This window comes from Neltuma alba, unplaced genomic scaffold, assembly GCF_004799145.2.
Source record: "Neltuma alba isolate B1F8T4 unplaced genomic scaffold, ASM479914v2 tig00010760_pilon, whole genome shotgun sequence".
In the NCBI taxonomy this organism is placed as follows: Eukaryota; Viridiplantae; Streptophyta; class Magnoliopsida; order Fabales; family Fabaceae; genus Neltuma; species Neltuma alba.
In genome coordinates this window covers 72,700-87,441 of record NW_021635585.1, presented here as the reverse complement: position 1 = coordinate 87,441, position 14,742 = coordinate 72,700, and the positions used below count along the sequence as shown (strand labels likewise).

Below are 14,742 nucleotides of genomic sequence, written 5' to 3'. Positions count from 1 at the left end.
ATATATATATATATTGGAAGCATAACTTACGAAGCAGGATAATCCATATATTTTCATTTTACTGCAACCGGATTATTAGGCACATATGTGAACTTTTTAGAAGTTATATAGTTTTTCTTTTTCAAAAAAGGTGTATTAAGTACATTATATTATTACTACTTTGTTAGTTACTTTTTTCGACCTTTTTTCCTGTTCAACCTGTGGGTTACATCAACTCCTCTACTGTCGATTCCTCTTTCTAACGTCAGGTAATAAGGATTCACTTTCTCACTTTGTTGAAGTCAAAAGATAAAACTGATCCTGGATTTTGGTATGCAATAATGTATGAGCTAGGCTTTCTATATATTTGTTTAAAAATGTAATTAGAGGTTCGCTGTTCTTAGACTCTCGTGTTTTCAATTGCATAGCTGCCCTCGATAATACTCTGCCCGCTTCACTAGCACCTAATTTCTCAATATTTTACCTAATTTAATATTATGCCCGTCTGGGACTTATGGGAATGAGAGGGACAAAAGGGGGTGGGGGGAGTATTGTTGGATGATCACTTTGTTCTCTTTATTTAATTTTCTTAACACTTTGGTGTTAAAATTTGTTTTTTTAAGCCCAAATGAGTTCAATAATTTAAAATGATAAAAAAAGAAAAGAAAAGAAGGAAGTCAAACAGGTGAGCCGAGGAGTAAGCAGTTGAGAAAAATCAGCGATCATTCAGGGGGTTAAAAAAGAAAAGGAAGATCCAGACGAATTTAGCCCCTAATCTATTGGGCTTTACGTTAATTTGCAGTTGCATAATTTCGATATCAGGCCCACTAATGATCATAATCTGGCCCAATGTGCATCGGATAATACATTGCTGAAATTTTAGTTGGGAGCTCCCCCCCCCCTTCCCAGGGACACTGCGGAGGGGAGCAGAAAATGACCCACCAAAAAAGGGAAACTCGTCTGTGTCTGATGAAGGGAAAAGTAGGCTTACGAGGGGAAAAAAAAGAGGGTGAAAACGAAATTTTCTGAGTTTGAATAGGAAGAAAAAACATAAAGAGGAGTAAGGAAAATGAATTGAGAGATTTTGGGAAGAAAATGTGTTTTCCAAAATTATCCCAAACGAGAGAGAAAAAGAAGCATGTAACCCACTACACTTGCATGTAAATATTATTGTCAATATTTAGTCATTCTTTTTAGTAACATGCTTTTTTCATATATGTATCAAAATAAATATAATTAAGTAGAGAAGATTACTATGTTTTCTCCGTGTTCTCCTCAGTCTTATCTCTTTCTTAAAGCATCATGCATTAAATGTAGGGGCAAGAGATTGTGCAGCTTATAAGTGAAGAGATTTTTTTACTTCTAATAAACTAGTCTTTCTTTCAGAATTAAATTCTTCCTAAAAACTTTTACTCATCACCGTAAGTATATGACATACTACTTCTGATTTTTAATATAAAATCTTGTTTGACTTTTATTTTGGTCTTAATTATAAGACCCCTAATCCACTTTGTCTCTCATATTTATATATTTTTTTCTCAAGCTAATCCCTCTAATAATGATAATTTTAGCTAATAAACTTGATTAGCAAGGATATTTTAAGAAAGATAACGCCTATTTATTATAAATAACTAACTTAATTTATTTTCTTAATCTTTTTTAATTAGTCAACTAGTTTTTATAGTTAGAATTGGAGGTAACATATAAAAACTCTAGGGAGAACATATATAGACAACAGGGAATGAAGTGGATGCCCTGACATTTGCACATGCTATTCTCAGAGCAACTGCTCCATTAACACTTATGAATTAATAATATAGAGACACGCATACACTTTGTGTGCCTCTTATTCTTCTCAGTTCTCACTTCCTTACTCATACTACTGCTTTCTTAATTTTGGATCTACCCTACCACATCCGCTTTTTTCATTTACTGCTATATAATATCTCCGATTTTAATTATCAAATCTCATTTGTATTCTATAAAAAATCTTATAATATGACCGAAAGTAGTATATATATTTGATTAGTTTCATTTTTATTTTTATTATTATTTTCATGAGAATCTATTTCTTGAAGCGTATATTTGATTTCACAGTTCTCTCTTTTATGACTTCTACTGTTTAATTACGAAACTTGGTGATTCCACAAGCACATATAGATTACTATTATACAACATATCAGGTGCAGGGGCTTTTTGGTTGTAACAAAGGGGCGATGACACGTGGCAGATCCTGTTGCATGCAAAAGCCACGAATTACACGTATCATCATTCCCTCTTTATGCAACAATATTTCATCATTCCTGCCCTTCCAAACGACTCATCCACACGCTATACTCTCCCCCACTCACCCCATTTCAACTTTTTTTTTTTGGTGACAAAAGAAGTGGCAAAGTCACTAAATAGACGTTCCCCTAGGTATCCCTGTTCCTTCTATATGTATCTGCCAAAATAATGCATTGAACATCTTTTGGTGGGGTTGTCCAAAGTGTCCATCTTTCTGGTTGGGTCAAGCTCATTTTAGTTGTGTAGAAACTGAATATGTCAATCTCGCTGTTTTAGTTCATGGATTTGTTCTGATAGAACTGGATCCCCTGCTACTTCCCTGGAGTCCTTGATTTGTTTGATAATCCTCTCTGCATCTGGCTCAACCAGAACTTTATTTCCTCGATCCCAGATTCCAGCATAGCTTCAAACCTTCAATGACCTTTGTTTAAACCTTGAATGAAGCTGAAGCCGAATCCAGGGGGCACTGGCTTTTATATATTACTACTTTGTTTAATGAGGTGTTTGGATGAAATTAAAACCATGATTTTAAAAATATTTTTACAGTATACGAAGTAAATATATGGAGGAGTTTGTCTTGTTTTGCGGAAAAATGTTTCTAAACACCTCCTAAATCTAATTGACAGAGAAGTGATCCTTAAAAGGAATACAGGGAAGGCAGTAAATCTAAACCCATCCATCCAATACCTTTCGATCGCTCACGCAGGGTCCACTCCCCACACCCTGTTCACCGAATCTAATCTTTATCTATATTTATAACCCATAATTTACTGTCACATAATTTTAGTGTATTACTGTAATATATAAAATTTTTATCAGGCATCAATGATGACATCATGTATAATTAAATACGGAGACAGAAAGATCAATCAAGTGAATGCACCTAGTCAACCTACAACTTTATTTTCATTCTTATTATAAGCTAGATACTTTCTAAAAATTAAAAAAAAAAGTGTTTTTTATTATAAGTCACAAACTGTGTAATATTAATTATATTTTTGTTTAAATTACCCGTATTGAAGACTTAATACAGTTTTTTCCCCCTTAAGATGTACTTTATGATTTCAAAGAAGGATAAATTTTAAAAAATATTTTAAAATAAATTTAATAACTCAACCATCTCTTCTTTAATTTTGGTTAAAAAAATGATTGAAAGTCACATTAATGAATCCCATATGTTGCTGCTCATAAAAAAGTTGTTGCAATATAATCAACGTAATAGGTCCATCATTTGCTGTGGAAACTTTTAAGTTAATACTCGCAAATCACAGTAGTGAAAAGTAAATGAGCGGTAAATCACTTTCTCAAAAGGCTGCTGTGAGACGTGAATAGAAATTGAATTCAGATGGTTTTACCAAAGGAAACCCATTCGACCAAGAATCCAGATTCCCAAGTCATGCCCACCTGTCCTCATCTCCCATGTCTTACTTTCTTCACTGCACAGCAATCTCTCTCCAAACATGAAGTTGGAAATATGCAAGAGAGAGAGAGCGCGCGCCGCCCTATTCCACCATTTATAGAGCTGACATTCAATGGCTTTGCACCAGAAAAAGGAAAAAAAGACTCCCTCTTGTTGGACTAACAGAGAGAGAGATGAGAAGACAACACTGAACGAGGTGGTCTCGACCTTACCTTCGAGTTCGACCCCTTTAATATTAAAACCCGCCTCATCAATCCCCCAACCAATGGGCGACCCTTCATCCCCTCCGTCTCACTCCCCTGAAGCCGCCGCCACCACGCCCACTCACCCTTCTTCTCGCAAAACCAAGGGCAAAGGTGGTCCAGACAACAACAAGTTTAGGTTTCGCGGGGTCAGGCAGCGAAGCTGGGGCAAATGGGTGGCCGAGATCCGTGAGCCCCGCAAGCGTACCCGCAAGTGGCTTGGCACTTTCGCCACCGCTGAAGACGCCGCCCGTGCCTACGACCGCGCCGCCCTCATCCTTTACGGCTCCAGGGCTCAGCTCAACCTTCAGCCTTCTCTGCCTTCCTCTTCCTCCTCCGCTTCCTCCTCCTCTTCTCGTCCCTCCAGTTCTTCCTCCACTCAGACCCTCCGGCCCTTGCTCCCCCGTCCCCCCGCCGCCTCCGCCTTCTTGCCCTACGGCCTTTACAATACGCAGTTTCTCTGCCCCGTCAACAACGCCCTGCAAGTGCAACATCATCCACAGAAAGTGGTGCAATTATATGGGTCCCCGAAATCGGATGGTGGAAATAATACTAATCTCGATGACTCCACTGCAGCAGCAACCTCGTACCAGAACCATATTCATGATCAGCATGCGTCCAATCAGGAGCAGCATGGTCTTAGTCACAGTCAGAGTGATTGCATGTACGATGATATTAGTTCCTTGCTAGGATCAGACTTGATTTCTTCCCAGACTATAATAACGCCGCAGCGGGCGGCCACTCTGGATCTGCCGGTAGCGGCGGGAGCAGTTAGCGTGGGATCGCCGTCTATGTGGTCGATGACAAATGATGAAGAAGAGTACCCGCCTTGTCTTTGGGACTATAATATTGATCCTTTCTTCTTTGATTTTTGAGATGGAATCAAGCGGAAAATAGCAAATAGTGCTCTCCTGTCAATTATTACTATCGTGAATAAAGCGGAAGAGGCCGGGAGACAGGTTGGCGGGTGATCGATTTAATTAGTTCTACTGTCTAAATAATGTTGCATGTGTGGCATCGGAGACCAGGTGAGAAATTAATCCTATTACGCCAGGTTTTTCTCAGGGCAAGCCACATGATCTACACACACATATATTGCTAGCTATAGGTGCCTTATATATATATATATATATGTAATGCATATATCTTCGTCTTAATCAGGTAAATGCCTTTTCTTTTTACATGGACGAAAGATATATATCTATATATATACATACTTTTAAGCAGGCATGAGTATGATATATATTGCTTAGTTAATGCGGAGATATCCGTCTTCTATTAAATTGCAGAGCCACTAAATCAAACGTTAATTTGCAAGTAACCACTTTCTGCAAAACGTCTCCTTTCGATAAAATTTTCTGTGTATGGCCCGAGGATTCCCAATGCTAATTACTTTGCCCTAATAATTTATAAATACTTATAATTATATGTTTTTCCTATCATGGTTTGATGTAATTCTATGATCATATACGTACAAAACCAGCTGTCATTACAGGAGTTAGTACTTCAGTTAATTTTTCTGTAATTTTTCACTGTGTTCAGGCGATCATGTGGTACTATTTGTCTGTAGGAAGACCCAGCTTTGATGAGCTAAGCTTAAGTTAGATCTCTTACATGCTAATAACATGCTTAATAATATAATACTCCATATAATATATATTCATGCATCCATATAAGTTGAAGATAAGCAAGATGGACATTATTACTGAATCAGTCTGCAAACAATATATGTAGGTGCATCTAAGTGTTTATATTGTTTGTATTTGACCGGGCTAATTAAAGTAATCACCCTATATATATGCTTGCAGGTCTTATCGCGTTATTTATATCATATCACATGATTTAGGATTTTCTGCTTCATTTTTTTTTATGTGCTTGTGAACAAATGTATCTTTCAGTTTTTCTTCCCCTACTTTCATGCTGTGGTAGAATTATGGCTGGATTTTGAACTGATGATGTTTGGGGTGAATTCGAGCAAAGCAACTTTCATAGTTAGGGTTCGCCGTGAAATCAGGATCGATCGGACATGATATGGTCAGGGTTCCAGACTAATAAGGCCGATTATACATCAACAGAGATCTCTCTGCAAAATTATATATTAATAATTAATAATAGGATTCAAGCTTATGATCGATTCAAAGAGGTTTATGGTCACAAGGATTGATGATAAGCATACAGATATTCTTCATACTACTATCTTTAATTCTTAATATAAGAGTTAGTTGAGTAATTTGAGTAGATTAAAAAAATTAGTTTAGTTATCTATAATATATAACTATTGTCTTTTCTAAAATATTTATACTAATCATGTGTATTAACTAGAACTATCATTTGATGAAACCTTTAACATGTACAACTATTACAAAAAAAAAAAAAAGATAAATATAAGAGGCAAAATGAATTAGGATCTTATATTTAGGATCAAATTGAAAGTTAAATTAGTTCTTATTAAGGACCGGAGGTAGTATTATATGACTTTACTATATATGTTGTATATTAATTTATGCTACTAATTCAAAATTGTTCTTAACCTAAAGCAATAGGGTCAGTGTATTCTTATAAGTGACTCGCATGCTTCTTAATTAATTAGGATAGAGGCAGAAGCACCCAGTCAATTTTTTGCGACATATCTATCTGATGAGTTTGATATTTATGTCCCCGTATATCTTACAATTTGGATCCTAGTTAATTTGAGTTTGTTGAATGTTCACACAAATTTTTATTTAAATTTTCAGCCTGGACTTACTAAATGTACACATATTTTTTTTTACTAATTTCATTTCTATCCACTCTTTCCTTATTTTTCGATGGTTTTTTTCCTCTACCTTCTGAAGTTAGTTGAAAGTTTTAGTTAAACCGAGAATGGGTATTTTCACCTTTTCCCTCGCCATCCCATTGTTTAACATGTATTTTTTTTAATTTCAATTTATATTTAATACAGGCACACTTAAGATATTTTTAGCTATGATGTAATGGCCTAGTGAACTATGAATAAATGATAATCCCTGTATTATTTTAACCATTTATAATACTATAAAAAAAACAGTACTACCTCCAATCTTAAATAAAAGATGCACTTTGTAATAATAATTGGATCTTATATTTAGATCTGGAGGTAATATTTTCTTTGCATGATATGTATAAAAGTGTGAATTTCAATGACCTATTTGGACAAATTATTTTGTCCCCACTAATTATAGGTCCACACTCCGTTACTTCGGTAAATTCCCTAGTTTTAGCTATGCATTTTGTTATATATTTTATATCCTGAATTACTGTTAATTTCTGTTGGCAAAAAGAAAAAAAGAATTACTGTTAATATCTATGATAATAACATTGATATGATTTAGAGATGCCCAACGAACGAGTTGATGAAACCTGCTTATGTTTAGGGAATATTTTGATGGAAACAAAATCATAATTTTAAAAATAATTTTACGATATACGAAGTAAATTTACGGAAAAATTTATCTCGATTTATGAAAAAATACTTTTAATGATATTAAAACACCTTTTTCGTTGTTAACCCGAACGTCTCTGTGCCATTGGGTTGGACTATTCATGTGGCCTTCTTATTGGAGCTTCATTGGTTACCAAAAAATTACAAAATAAAAACAAATCCTTAAATCTTTATATTTTATATTATTTATCGTCTTTAATATAAAAGTTAGTGAAAAATTAAATTTGATTTTAAATATAAGATCTTAATCTAATTTATCTCTAAAATTTTATAACATTTTTTCTAAAATATTCTATTAATTATAAGGGGTTCCTATCAATGAACAACTTTAATGCATATTATTAAAAAAGGTAGTTTTGGAAAAGTTAACACACATTTGTTATAATTAACTGACTTAACTAGTTTTTTAATATACTCAAATTAGTCATCCAACTGTTATATTAAGGATTGGAATTAATATATTTTATATCAATTTTACATAAAGCCATATTATTCGAAAGTCATCATCAGTGCAAGTAACTTAATGCAAAATATGAACCCATAATATAGTTAAAAGCGCTCTATTATCGCTCTCTGGTTTCATTTCACCCTTGTAAATTTGTAACTAGGATTTGTAAATTTTCTTTAAACTGGAAATTCCCTATTGCATGGGGCAGATATTTATTTTACCACCTCCGGTCCTTAATATAAGATTCCGTTTAACTTTTATTTTAGTCTTAATTATAAAATTCCAATCCACTATGTCTTTCATATTTATGTATTTTTTTTCAAAATAGTCCCTCTAATAATGATAGTTCTAGCTAATAAACTTGATTAGTAAGGATATTTTATGAAAGACAACACCTGTTTATTACAAATAACTAACTTAACTTATTTTCTTAATCTTTTCAAATTAGTCAACTAGCTCTTATAATTAAAGTTGGACGTAGTATTGAATTTTGGTTTGCTTATTCGCATCTAGTAATGTTTCAGGCTTCAAGTTCTAGCCATGTCTCTTTATTTACCCTTTTCTATTCCTATTGCTTCTAAGTGCAATGTTTACGAAGCTCCTAACGTAGAATATCATCATGAAAAATACACAAAGGATAAGAAATGATACTATTTATAAGATAAATATATACTCTTCCGATTCTTAATATATGACCCAATTCTTGAGTTAGTTTTGGTCTTAAATATAAGACCCATTTTTCATATTTATCAATTTTCTCTTAATTCCCCCTATAAATATTCCCTCAAGTATAATCAAGTAGAAGAGAGAGAGGAGGTATTATAAAAGATGTTTATGGTGTTTTAGGAAAAATGTGTCACTTTTCTTATAATTAACTAACTTACCTAACTTCCTTAATCTAATCAAATTATTTAAATGGGTCTTATATTAAGGACCGGAGGAGTATATATATACACACACTACCTTCGTTACTTAATATAAGAGCCGTTTGATTTTTTTTGTCTTAAATATAAGGCCTTAATCCATTTTATCTCATATTTATCTTTTTTTCCTCCAATGTAGTCTTTGTAATAATTGTAGTTTTATCCAATACATTTGTTTAGCAGAGATATTTTAATAAAGACAACACCTATTTTTGACAAATAACTACCTTAACTAATTTTTTTAATATACTCAAATTAGTCAACTAACTTTTATATTAAGAACAGGGACTAGTATATAAGAGGACTTAGTCTTTAGATGTGGATATACTAGTCCACTTTTACGTTTGTTATTCATGTGCTGTCGTTTTGTTGTGGGCCAATCAAATTCGAATTTGAGCAGAGCATTTGCATTTGAGATATGCAAGAAATGTTATCGTTTAACATTGAAATGAAAACGTATGAGATGTGCACATCAATATATATCCAGATTTAGGGGGTGTTTGGATGAGGCAAAACCATGGTTTGCAGAATAGCTTCTGGAGAATAGATTCTGGAGAGAATAGATTTTGAAAGAATAGATTTTCTGGAAAAGTGATTCTGATAAAGTGCGAGTGTTTAGATAATTATTATCAGAAGTGCTTTTTGATATGTAAAAATTACTAAAAAGGACATAAGTTTAAATGATAATTACATATAATATATATTTCATAATATATGTTTATTTGAAGTAATAAATTTATTAATAATATATATTTTGGCAACATAATAAATATGGCATAAATAATATAAATAATAAGAAATTAGTGTGTGTATATATTAATAAAATAAATATGTTTTTAGGAAAATGATTTATTTTGCCAAAGAAAATATTATTTATATTATTTATAAATATAAATAATATTTATAAATATAAATAATATTTATATTTATAAATAATATAAATAATATTATTTATATTATTTAAATAAGGGATACCTAAGTATCCCCGCATGCTGTTCCCTCCGTGAGCTGACCTTTGAAGCCCAATAATTGTCCCTCCTCAGAAGCTATGCCCCGCCTGTTTATCTGAAACCAAGGTTTTGTTGGTTTTGCCCAAAACCTTGGTTTTAAAAAAAATGAGAGTGTTTGGCAAAAAATTTGCCAAACACCCCCTTAATCCTTTTTTCCTGCCTCAGGAAAAAGATAATAATCTTTTCGTTAAAGGAAAAAAGAAATTAAAACAAAAGAAAGAAGCTCGCAAAATGAAATTGAATCATGGGATTGCCCCAACGTGGCTCCCATGCTCTTCTTTAAGATCACAATCACAATCTGGGTGAAAGCGAAATTTGCAAAATATGTAGCGAAAATGGGCTTCGTGATTAGTAATGGGCCCAGTCCTTGTTGGAAAGTTGGGCTTACAGCTAGACCTGTCTTGTATATGATTCTGACCTGAATAGTCCACATCATCTCTGTTTCGCTTTGACCGTTATTTTTGACCCAAAAGATAAGAGCAAGAACAAAAAAAGCTTATTATTATGCTATATCATCTTTAAAAGGCATTGCTTTTTTACAAATTATTACAATTAATTTTTTCTTTTGTGATCGGATATGTCAATTTTTTTTCCATAGACCCTTGCTCTCTATTTAGCTGTTTTCTATAGACTGGATAACAAAATTATAAAAATTTAGATATAATTTTCTTCTGAATCAATCAGCCTGTGTAATGATTTTTTTAAAATGATTAAAAATTAAAAATTAGACAAATGTTGTAGAATGGTGGGGCCTAGGAATCAAGGGAGAGGGATTCGGACAGAAATAGTCAAATAGTAATATTGATTGGGCTCAATTGGATAGTTCGTTGTTGGAAGGCTTGAAGGCTACAGAACGGTTAGGACGTCGTTTAGTCGTATCCGAGTCACATGCGTGTCATGTGGTTTCTGCGCGTTTTGCTTTTCCGGATTCCTACTTCCTCCGTCATGTCTCATTCATTAGCAAACATTTAAGATATTATTTCGCCCAAAAAGTTTTTAAGAAATTAAAACAAAAAGATTCTTTGGCCATAAATTTAAAGAAAAAGGTTGAACAAAATACGGTGTTCAAAATATCGATTGCAATAAAAAAAACAACATACATGTTGACTTATTTTGTGCTCCTTTTTTTTAAAAAAAAAAACTTCAGTGATTATAAAACCGTAAATTTCAAAATATTTTAAATCTTAAACTTTAAAATTTAATATCAAATAAAAAAATATTGAATCCTAAACTACAAATTCTTATAGTTACATCTCAGGAAAAGGAAAAAAAGGGAGGAATTTGTGGGGAAGATAATGACATATACTACATTTGCTGTGCAAGACAAAGTATTTGTTTTGAGTTGCAACCTGCAAGAGAGAAAGTGACGTGGCCCTCTTCGGGTTGCTGATATTCCCTTTTGGTATTTCAGTCTTCATTTGTTGCCTTTGCCTAGTGGCAGAACTGTTTCAGATTTTTGTGTCTGGGATTGTGTTCTTGACGCAGAACATTTCATCAGACGGACTCCAATATTTTATTGACATGGGTGGGTATGATTTACGCGTTCAACTTCATGTATTTAATATGTTTTTGTCTTGGGTTTAGCAGAAGAGACTAATCCCTCACAACGTGACGAACCAATGTTCGAATTCCCGTTAGAAGAAGTGTCCACGTTTAGTGCCTGACAGTGTCTCCAATAGGATTACCTCAAATAGGAAGATACTTATGCTTTAGCAAAAAAAAAGTTTTTGTCTAATTAAATTAAAATAAATGAATTTTAAAATATTAATATAAATAAACAGAATTTATTATAAAATAAAATAAATAATAAAATTTTTCATGTTTTGATTTAAGTTGAAGTATACATGTGGTCTTTTAGCTTCATAAAAGATTTTAATTTGGTCTTTTAACTTTAAAAAATATATTTTTGGAAAAAAATATATTTTTGGTTATTCAACCTTTAAATCATTAAGCTTAACTGATATTTTTTGTAACAATCATGATTGTTTTGAAAATTAAACTCAATATATTAGTATCTAAAAATGTTTTATCAGTATTTAAAATCTTAATGTCATTGTAATAAAAAAAATCTTAATGTCATTTAAAAAAAATAATTTTAGGGTTAAAGAATTGGAGGGGCCTAATTAAAAAGCTGCGTAAAGTTCTATTTTGAAAGATTTTCGATGCTTGGAATATTATAAATTTCAAAACTTTAAAGTAACCCAACACGTTTTTGCCTTGACAATGTGAACTTGGCTAGTTTCTACAGGTTAAAGTTGTCATATCTTATCCGCCGGTGACTAGAACCAGCCGCCGAAGCCTCTTTATTGTAATAAGGATTTGATCCTGTTGGACCGAAATAACTTGCAGGATATGCTCTGGAACATCCCAACTTGTTCTGTTCATTTTCCATTTCCTTTCCATGAACGTAATTCTTTATACATCTCAATCAAATTTTGTTATTATAAGAAGGGAAAATTGCAAATAAAAACATCTAAATATATAAAATTACAATTTGATACTCTAAATTTGAAAAATAGCAAATAAAGACCTAGTCTTACTTTTGCAAATATGAAATGTAGGTAAAATGTCTGAAATGTCATCAGTCAAATGACAAGTTGACTATGAGAAATGACAAGTTCATTTTAGCGAATGACAACTTCAGTAGGCCAAATCACAACTTGGTTGAATGTATGCCAAATATTGAGTTGACTATAAGAAATGACAAGTTCACTTTAACAAATGATAATTTCAGTAGACCAAATCATAATTTGACTGAGAGATATTTCAGACATTTCACCCAAATTTCATATTTGCAAAAGTGAGATTGGGTCCTTCTTTGCTATTTTCCAAATTTAGAATCTTAAATCATAATTTTATACATTCAAGGGTCTTTATTTGTAATTCCTCCTTATAAGAATACGTCATTCAATTTGGCTTTAAAATCTAATCACCATCTGTACGTAAAATTCTAATGTTATTATTTGTGAAAAAGCAGTTTCAATATTAAAACAAAACTGTATTCAATTTTCCAAAGAATCAACTTGGGACAAGAGTCAAATTTGGACGGCAGAAATCCTCCAACGAATTGTGTCAAAAATTTAAAAACAAAAAAAACAAGCATATATGAATTCAAACTTCGAATAAAACGTGCGCCTGCACCCATCTTATCTGAACGTGAGTTGTTTTTTCGGGGGGCTTGAATGTGAATGTGGACTCGACTATTCGAGTGTTTAAGGTTTACCAACTTAAACAATATGCGATTAATTGCTGATAATAATACAATAATTACGATGAAGTAATTATCCTTTAATGTCGGCTAAAGACGTCAAATTTGGATATTATATTATATACCCTCCGCAAAATAAAAACCAAGCAATGGGGAGTGGAAATCCCCAGAAAAATGGGCGCCTGCAAATATATATAATTATTAATAAAACGTGAAGAGTTAAAAAAGTTGAACGTTCTGATCTTATCTAGAACGTGAGTCAGTGGGAGAGTTTTGTTTGTCATTAGGTGCGTAAAGTGGATGAATTTAATATAATTACGGCCATGTAATTGGTTTTTGACAGTTGTTGGGTGATGGTTATCAGTTTTAATTAATTATAAATTATAATGCGAAACAAGCTAATGAGCCGCGAGCCACATGCGTGGTTCCCCGTTCACAATATAATTGTCGTGGTCCGACAAGCAACTTTATGTGAATAATAATTTGTTTAATACTCATCCGGTCCTTAATATAAGACCCATTTAATTAATTTGATTAGATTAAGTAAGTTAGGTAAGTTAGTTAATTATAAGAAAAGTGACACATTTTTCCTAAAACACCATAATCATCTTTCTTAATACCCCCTCTCCTTCTTCTACTTGATTATGGTTGAGGGAGTATCCATAGGGGTAATTTAGAGAAAATTGATAAATATAAGAAAGAGGTCTTATATTTAGGACCAAAACCAACACAAGAATTGGGTCCTATATTAAGGACCGGAGGAGTATAATAATTAAAATAAGATAGCAGCAAATGACAATCCAACAACGTTGTTTTTCTTTATTTGCTAACCTCAACGTGTCATGAACACGTGTGTTCTCAGATCCAGATTATCTACTGCTAAACTCTACTATAATGCTGGTTTCAACAAACAAACGAAAAACTCTGCTATAATTTCTGACTTATCCGGTATTGCTCCATGAAAAATTACCCTTAAAATACTCTTACTAATTATACATATTAGTTAAACTATTATTTAATAGTACCTTTAACATGTATAATTATTACAAAGATTATTTTAAAAAAATAGATAAATATGAAAGATAAAATATATTAAGATTTTATATTTAAAAATAAATTAAATATTAAATTAGTTTTTATATTAAAAATATAAGGCAATATAATTGTTGCAACTTTGGATTTTATATTAAAAATATAAAGTAGTACTTTAACACGCCAGGACTTTCGGTCGTATGTCCTTCTGACATAATCTCGTCAAAGTTGTTTGATTACACGTGTAACTTTATATTAAAAAAAATCTATTATTATTAAACTTGTTATGTGGGTAAACTCAATGAAGCTCTTTTCTGCTGGTCAAAAAAAAAAAGAAAAAAGAGGAAGCTCTTTTCTCATTAATTTGATCAAACTCGGTGAACTTATTGTTTTTGCAGGTATGAGGTACCACAATAAAACTCATTAAAGGAAAAATTTAAAAATATAAACTAATACTATCGTCGATTCTTAATATAAAAGTTTATGGAAAGATTATATTTGGTTATAAGTATAGAACCTGAATCAACTTTATCTCCTAAATCTATATAATATTTTATATCTAAAATCCCCTAATTGATTATATATAAGGGTTTCCCACTTCCCACCAAAAGAAATAGTTCCCATTCACATGATTAAGGAGGGTAGTTTAATAAAATCAACAAACATTTGTTATAATTAATCAACCTAGCTAATTTTTTTAATCTCATGATTAATTATCTAGCTCTTATATTAAT

General features: G+C 32.3%; 1 protein-coding gene across 1 annotated transcript; it reads left to right on the top strand.

Annotated features, from left to right (window-relative positions):
- The first annotated feature begins 3,950 nt into the window (after nt 1–3,950).
- LOC114758863 (ethylene-responsive transcription factor ABI4-like) lies at nt 3,951–4,802 on the top strand. The gene has a single exon (XM_028947952.1). The coding sequence runs from the start codon at nt 3,951–3,953 to the stop codon at nt 4,800–4,802; it is 852 nt and encodes a 283-aa protein (XP_028803785.1).
- Nucleotides 4,803–14,742: the final 9,940 nt, after the last annotated feature.